This window comes from Toxotes jaculatrix, chromosome 17, assembly GCF_017976425.1.
Source record: "Toxotes jaculatrix isolate fToxJac2 chromosome 17, fToxJac2.pri, whole genome shotgun sequence".
NCBI lineage: Eukaryota > Metazoa > Chordata > Actinopteri > Toxotidae > Toxotes > Toxotes jaculatrix.
This window is the reverse complement of record NC_054410.1, coordinates 2,743,260-2,751,577: the sequence shown is the minus strand read 5'-3', so window position 1 is coordinate 2,751,577 and position 8,318 is coordinate 2,743,260. Positions and strand designations below refer to the sequence as shown.

The following is an 8,318-nucleotide window of genomic DNA, read 5'->3' as shown; positions in this document are numbered from 1 at the left end:
CGGCGGCACACTCCTCCAGCCTCCTCACAGTCACTTAGCTGAGGGCTGCTCTGCTTTATGGCGTCATAAAGTTGCCTTCTCAAAACACAGTTTAAGAGATGACAGTAATTAGCGTGTTGTTTAAAGCGGCGTTGGGTGCTATCACCTCTGTAATGACGGCGGTAATTAGCCCGAAAGGCTGCAGTATATGGCAGATTAAATGGGTGGTTAATGGTAATTTACTGTTCACTCAGCACACTCCAGGTCTGACTGGTCAAACATTGGTTCGCGCTGTTTACAATCTTCTAATGAGCGAAAGGCAATGCTGACTGGAAATGACCTGATTTACACTTTAACTGTGTTTGACATGTTACAATGAACAGCAGTGACGTGGGTGATAGAGACGAGACAGTTAAAGACAGCAGGAAAACAAATGCAGAGAAGATGAGTCGCATTTGAAAAACAGCAACAATAAATGTTTCATCAAATAAGACGACAGAACACTGAAACACATTATAAATAAGGTTAACTTCTCTATACTATAGTAGTGTTAGCAGCAGTCTCTTAAGATTTTCCCATTTAATTCACTGAAAGAGTTTCCAAAATGTCACAACCTTAAGGCAAACATATCAGATTTTGTTTGCTCCACAGTTGCGGTAGTAATACTGGCAACTTATTTTAACTGTTCAGAATCTGCTGAGATAACCAGGGGCTCCAAAAAGACAGACATAGTTCAACAACAGTTCTTAGACACACACAGACTCACAGAAAAATTATCACTAATCCCTGACATGTTCCAGGGTCCCCGGGCAGCTCTGGGCCCCTGATTCTTTCAGGATTTATCCCCTAATGGCGTCCCTGGAGATCACTAAGGAGAAAAGTGACTTCTCTGGTCACAGCAGAGAACTATCTCTAGACTCTGGGTCACTGCATTAAACTTCACATAGTCACATAATAGCAAACGTATTCCTCTTTTTCCCCGTAGACCACCCACAGCCCACTTCAGGTCCCCTTGTGGTCCCCAAACCCCACATTGGCAAGCACTAATTTTAAAGCATTCATGAATCATTTTAAAACTCATGCAACTCTGGATTCTGCAACAACGTCTCGCTTGATTGAGTTTTTTTTTTTTTTCCCAAAACGAAGTAAATGGAGAGATGGGAGGCGCTTGAACCATCCGTCGCTTGCTGCCTCTAGCGAGCCCAGAGGGGCGGCGCGCCGAAATCTGATCTGCCTCCCCCCGCTGCTGCTGTTTGTCCCAGCGGCGAGCAGCCCGGCGGGGGCATGAGGCAGCCAGGAGGCATCCTGGACCGAGGTGAGAGAGGAGAGAGGAGAGGAGAGCAGCGTCAAGTCCGCGAACACACACAAAACAATGAAAACACACGTGACGGCGAAGCCTTCAAAATAAAAGCCCGGTCTGTAAGGTAGCCCAGTTGAATGCGATTCTCTTAATTACTTTATTATGATTAATCTGACTCTCTTATTTACTGGTAGTTCTGCTTACTTACCTAAGTCTAGTCTTAGTTTATTTAATCACTTTAATTACATTTTTAGAAAAGTATCTTGTTAGGCCTGCAAACAAAAAAAAAAAACAATTAAGCATTAAGATAACAACTGAAAATGGAATAAAATGAAATGCATCACACAGCCTAGTTTAAAGATGCTCAGCTTGCAATTAAAGATTTTATATCAATGATTTTATATCAATCATTCTGTGTAGTAAATATTAAATTCGTGTAGCAGATAGTCCCCTTCAGGTGCATTTTGGAACTTGGGTAAAACCAATCAGAAAAGCATTGCGTCACCGGTTCATCTAACTTGGTTTTATTTTGAAACTCCATCCCGGAACTCCTGTTGTCTCCCTGTTGACGGCAGCACCGCGCAGCTCGTACTTCACAGGCAGCCGGCAGAGGAGAGCCACCAGTCCGAGGTGGTTGATCTGAGGCGACGAAACACACCGACTGGCAGAGGAGCGAGGAGCCGCGTTCACTGCGTCCCCGTCCGCCTCCTCCACGCTGCCCCGCGCTCCGCAGGATGAACGAATTCTGGAGGCTTGGACACTTCGGACAGCAGCGCGCAGTGGAAGACGGGATTTGGTGAAGAAGTTGGCTTTCGCAGCGGCGGTGCCCGAGCCGAGGACTCTCGCTGTCAAGTCGTGAGGAGGATTTCTGACTTTTTTTTTTCTTTCCCACTGTCGCCAAAACTGCTCCCGGAAGCACGAGGACCCAGGGATTTAAGAGTAGTTTTGGGAGTTTTAAGAAGTTTACCGGAGAATAAAATCTGTGGTTCTTCTTCTGAATGCTTGGTGACAACTGAAATTTGAAAGGCAGAGATTTGCTGTCAAAGCGGAATATTTTGGGTAAGTAGCTCATATTATTATTATTATTATTATTATTTTTATTATTATTATTATTATTATTATTGTTGTTGTTGTTGTTGTTTCTTATTGTTAGCCTCTCGGCCGTGAGAGAAATAGCTTCACTTCCTTGTAGATGTGCGTCGGACAGGTTGAGCTTTTCAGTGTCTCAGCGTTAAGTGGCCGTGTTGCACTTAAGAGTGTGTTCAGTGTGTGTGAAGCGTGGAGCAGCAGGGACCAGCCCCACGGCCGTGCCGTCTCTCAGGTGGCGGAGAGGAAAACCCTTCGTCTCCCCGTCCCTGGGCCGTGCGTAATCTCGGCCGGTGTCAGCGCAAAAAGGACGCGGCCTGTGCGTATTTTTAGCGCTTTGGTTTGGAGAAGGAGCGCAGGGGAGTTTATGTCATAGCGCATAAATGCTGTTTGCGCCGTGTGTGGCGCAGGTTTGTGTCTGTTGTTGAAATTACGCAATAAATGCGAAGATAAATGCACATATTTGGGCTGGAAAATATAAATGCTCTTTATTGGTACTGGAAGTTTGTTGAGCATATTTCCTTGTCTTCAGTGAAAATAATTTTGCTTTAAGAAATTTCTCAAAAATCAGAAGTCATTCTCAGCACTGTGACCCACCACATCCTGTCCAGTTTTAGAATATTGACACTTTGGTTTCCAGAAATTTCCTGAAAACGAGGGAAACGTGGATCCCGGTGGCAGAAATGAATGAAATTACGCACGTTTCTCTGTCCATCGGGGCGCGTCGTGGATGCCCATTAGATGCGTCTGAGATGAGTTTGGTTTCCACTGATCATCATTTAAACGTTTCCATGTCTCAGAAAGTAAGACACTGACTTTCGTCGCCGTCCCGTGCTCGTTAGGATGAACACGCCTTTTCTCCTCTCTGCGACCGTGACGTGTTCTTTGGTTCGGAGCTCAAACATGAATTACACATCAGCCTCTTTCACAGAGCCGCACTCCCTAATGCTTCTGATCATCTCTGAAGTTTCTCCAGAAAGCAGCAGATTTTTTTTTTCCTCCCTTTGAATGAACGAACTGTGCGGTTCTCTCCCCTCAGCAGCAGATCAGTCAGCCCCGCTTCAAACACATGCGCTTCAATGGGATTCAGATGGTGATTTTGGCCACTCAGCTCAGCTTTGACTTGCACCATGTCAAGTCATCGCCGGAGAAAATTACCGGATTATAGCATCCTACGAGAGGGGGTGGTGAAATGAGATTTGGGACTTGCTGCATTAGCCTAATAAATTTCGGAGCCATAAAACAAGCGTGCAGACGATAATAGTTGGCATAATGCTGCAAATTAATTGTATCTATTGACCCGAGAAATAACGCATGCCAGTTTGCTGCGTTTTCAATCAGAGGCGAGCCTCAGACACATTTCGGTTCCAAATGAGACTCTGATTGCCTCTTTTCATTACCGAAATTGGCCTGAGACCATCGCTCTGCGTGTAGTTTTTGTGCCTTTTTTCTCCTTCTCTTCTGTAAAGAGGAGGAACAGTGCATTAATTGGCTCCTACTTGTCTAATTTGAGAAGAAAAGCTGATCTCTGTCACGAACAAACACCAATTCACTGTTATGTTCAGTAATAAAAGCCGTATGTTTTGCAGCAGTGACCTTATCTGGCCTTTCTTGTCGTTTTATGTCTAATGGTATCTCAGTAGGACTCCAATGAATATGTCTGTGATACTGAATTATGAACTTTACTGGGCTTAATTCTTATTATATTTTGTGATATTCCTGTTGGAGCTCATACTGTGCCTGTAACATTCAAAAGAGAGTTTACAGTGGCCCTGTAGTCCTTAATGGTGTGTCTAAGGCGTGTATAAGATCCTGTAATATATCTGAGACAGTTAAAACTGCATTTACATCAACCTTATTAAGCTTTATAATATTTTGATTTCCCATGGTGTCTGCTGTAATCTTCATTATACAGTCTCAAAGAAAGTGTTTTATGTCCTCAGCACTTGGTGCTTAAATCAATCTGTTGCTTTCTTATAGTATTTCTAATTCCCTGAGGGACTGAAGTGTCCATCTGTGTCCTCTGTGTGGACAGGTATTTGCAGTCTTTTACACGTGCTGCGTAGAACATATGACAAGACGTTTTACACCATCCGTGTGAGTGTCAGCCGGGAGTGAGCCGAGTCCACAGCCTGCGGCGTGTTACACCTGGAGTCGTCACACTGCACCTCTGACAGCTTTAGAGTGCAGCGCTCTCTCTGCCTCTCGGCTGATCAATATCTCTTCTCACCTGAGGGTGTGCGTTTGAGTGGGTGCTCTGAAGAGCGGGTGGTGGTGTGATAAATGCAGAGAGGAGTAGTGAGGGGAGAAGAGGAAGGGAGGCAGAGGGTGAGGAGCAGAGGTTTGAGAACAAAAGGAAGATAATTGAAAAACGGAGTAGAAGAAAAAGTGGAGATGATGTGGAAGATCACCCTCTCCTGTGTCTGTCTGTCTTTCCACCACCAGGCTCTCTGCCCTCAGCCCGGCTGCTGTTTGCACTTGTCTCCCCCCCACAAAAAAACCCTCTTATCTCCTTTTCCCAAAATGACAGAGTCGATTTTGCCCCGGCTGTTGATTCTCTGGCTTAATTATTAAAGATTACTGACACTGCAGAGAGGTGTGACTAGCATGTGACCGCCTCACATTGATCCTCACAGAGGGGAGAGGGATGACAGGGATTTGAACTCCACTTAGAGCGCTTCTCTGCCTCCGAGCTATTACAATGTGAAGGTAGTTCTGCATGATTAATATTCATGTATTATTCACAGCGGTGGTTGTGTTTCCCTTTCATGCTTTAAGAAAATATTAGCATGAAAACACTATGAGGGCTTTGAACTCCACGCTGGGTCTTTGGGATCTATGCTGCTGCCGCCTCTTCTTCTTCTTCTTCATCTTTTCTGCTTCTTGAGGTTGTTAAGTGAAATCAAAGTGTTTTTAGTTGGCTGTGCAGAGTGTGAAGAGTTCATTCCCCGTGTTTTACTGGTCCACTTTGGTGTAAAAAAGATCTCAGTTGAGTTTCATCACTGAATATTTCATAAAATAGAGGATATAAGGTTACCGTTTTGTCAAGAAAGGGCACACATTACCTGCTGCTCTTACACAGGACTGTAATTTGCTTCAGTTTCACTCTGTCAGTCATGTTGAAATGCATGGCTGCTCCTCAAATTCACTTTGTACATGAGTAGTCTAAACTAATACCTGTCACCAAATTAGTCCATCCAGAGCCTGTGTTGTTTTCCAATTTCTTCTCACATGGCTCAAGAGGTTGTCATGCCACATGTCCAGACAGATCTGCACAAGCACATCAACCAACTCTGAAGCTGTGTCAGCGCTCAGGGTGAAGCGCCCATAAGAAGCTGAGATTTTCTGCATGTGAGTGTCTGTGTGTCTGTGCCTGCCAGAGAAAACAAAGGTTTCAAATCAGAGAGGACTGCAATCAGCTACCTCCACGCCTGGAGAGTGAAGGCCTTATCGTGCTGTATAAACAAACCACAGCAGCATGTAGGAGTCTTGTGTTGTAAGAAGGTGTGGATGGGCAGAGAGAGAAGAAGAAGAAGAAGAAGAAGAAGAGCTCTCCGGAGTGCATATAGAGAACATAAAAGGCTGCATTATGGTGAAGCATGGAAGGTGCGGTGGCAGTGTTTAGATTAGGACTCTGTGTGTGTGTGTGTGGATTATCTATCCATGTGTGTCTTGTGAAGTTTTCCCAGTTGGTGTTTTCTGTGTTGAAGAGCGATAATGTGCAAACAGAGCCTTGCAGAGCCGGCCCGGGCTTCACTTTGTGCTGAGCAAGGAGTGGGTCACAGGTCCTCTGAGGGAAAGAAAAACAGTACTGTTAAGACTTAAGACAACACAACCTTTCTCTGGACTGTGTGTGTGTACAATACACCTCTGTGTGTGCAAGCAGAGCCCACTATGAAATGTTTCATAGTGTGTGTGTGTGTGTGTGTGTGTGTGTGTGTGTGTGTGTGTGTGTGTGTGTGTGTGTGTGTGTGTTTGCCAAACCTGTGCGGGTGTTATTGTCGGGGTGGACGTCTCACAGCCAAAGCTATTCTGAAGCTGGACAGAGCAGCTAAGGTTTAAGCTAACAGTGGTAAGTGTGTGTGTGTGTGTGTGTGTGTGTGTGTGTGTGTGTGTGTGTGTGTGTGTGTGTGTGTGTGTGTGTGTGTGTGTGTGTGTGTGTGTGTGTGTGGGTGTGTGTGTGTGGGTGGGTGGATGGATATGTGGGGGGTTGGCGCTTTGCTTTTCTGGGCACCTTTCTCAGAGCTTTCTTCTTCGAACCTCGGTGCATTCCAGCTTCTCCCTGCTTAAGCAAACAGAGAGCAGATCGCTCCGCCGTCGCTCGCCGTGGCCGTCGCTCTCTCTCCTCCCACTCCTCCCTCCTGCCAGCCTCCGGGCACGTTGGGCAACTGATACTGTAGACTTCGGCATTCCTCATTCTGCAGGAAGATTAGTGAATCCGTGTCAATCGGTTGCTAAACCATGCAGAAGAGTTTCTCAAGCAGAAAAGAGTCCTGTGGAAGGAATGACAGGCTGTTTAGGTCTGACATCCCTCAGCTAATCCTGCTGCAGCAGAGTTAACTGATTGGTTAATGAACTTGTATTCCAGACTAGGCATATGGTATCAGAGCTCCTGTCCACCCATCTTAACCATCAGGTGCTTTGAGAAAGTTTCTGAGAAAAACTGCGAAGAGGGATTTCCACCCTAATCCTTGAAATCTGTGTGGAATGTCAGGTCAGAATGTTGTAGCATGTGTTCAGACCCCAGGGCACTTCTTTGTGCTGTGTTCGGTTTTACAGTCTTACTTGTCTTTATTTCAGACTTTGTCGGTTTTGTTTTCTGATTGCATGTTCTCCGACACCCAATTTTAGGCCAGAACAACATCCAGGCTTCTCGCCGTCATTCAGCTCTGATTGATTTTTTCCTCATGTTTATTGTGTTTCAGGTCAGTGGTGGGGAATTTTTGGATAGTTTCTTGCGGCGACAGAGGCCGCCTTCTGCTGGACAGCATGCGAACGGAGGATGTTGTCTGAGTTGGGCCTTGCTGCTCTGTGTCTCACCTCGTCGTCCAGAGGAATGACGGCTCTGTGGTGCTCACTCTGGCTTTTCTTCCTCCTGCCTCTCTGCGTCGCTCCGGCCAGGCTGCCCACTGCTCAGCCCACAGGTAGGATACAGCGTCAAGCCCCAAAATATTTCTACTGCCTTACATACTGCTGATACCACTGCTGAAACAATACTGGAAATGCCTTCAAGGAAACTTCAAAGCTCAGTCAGAAAACTCCTGCAACATCACGAAGCAATTTGGCAATTTTCAGCACACAAATCAACAAGGTTTCTGAGTAGGAAATGTCCTTGAAGGCATCGTGGTTTTTGAACACTGAAAGGGTTTTCTTCAAAGTCCATAAACATTTCAACACATGAGAAAACACAGTTTCACAACTTTATAGTGAGCACATGAAGCTAATTGGTTTTCCTTAGTGGTGAAATCATTAGCTGATGAATTGATTAGTGACTCATTTGTCATTTATCAAATAAAGATGCTAAATATTGACTAGTTCCAACTTGTGAAATGTGAGGATTTGCTGTGTTTTATACGACAGTGCATCAAACATCCTCTGGTTTTGGACTGTTGGTCAGACAAAATAAGTGTCTTTGGATGTGTGGTGAAAAAAAAAAACAACTGGGGAGACGACTTTTCCTGCAGCACAACAACAAAACACAGAACAATCCTCCTCAAGTTGGCTTTTACACTCACTCAGATCCCGGGACCAAGAGAAGCCTGGAAGGATGCTTGTCCAAAAACCAAGAAAACTATGTTTAGCTCATCATACACATACTTACTTCATTTTCCATCCTTATATGACATCTGCTGAGAACTAGTTTTCTATGTGTTCATCACTTCAAATGGGGGCATTTCAAAAGGCCCATTTATTGTTTATGAGAATGTGGTGGAGTCTTTTTTTTTTTTTTTAC

At 45.0% G+C, this 8,318-nt stretch overlaps 1 protein-coding gene across 8 annotated transcripts in view; it reads left to right on the top strand.

Moving 5' to 3' along the window:
- The first annotated feature begins 1,897 nt into the window (after positions 1 to 1,897).
- The window catches only part of fgfr3 (fibroblast growth factor receptor 3), a 66,166-nt gene continuing 59,745 nt past the window's right edge, over positions 1,898 to 8,318 (top strand). For all 8 annotated transcript variants that reach the window (XM_041061564.1, XM_041061566.1, XM_041061565.1 and 5 more), the window contains exons 1-2: positions 1,898 to 2,338; positions 7,291 to 7,509. In XM_041061564.1, coding sequence (XP_040917498.1) covers positions 7,368 to 7,509 — 142 coding nt within the window. In that variant the 5' untranslated portion in view covers positions 1,898 to 2,338; positions 7,291 to 7,367. The remainder of the gene's footprint in view (positions 2,339 to 7,290; positions 7,510 to 8,318) is intronic.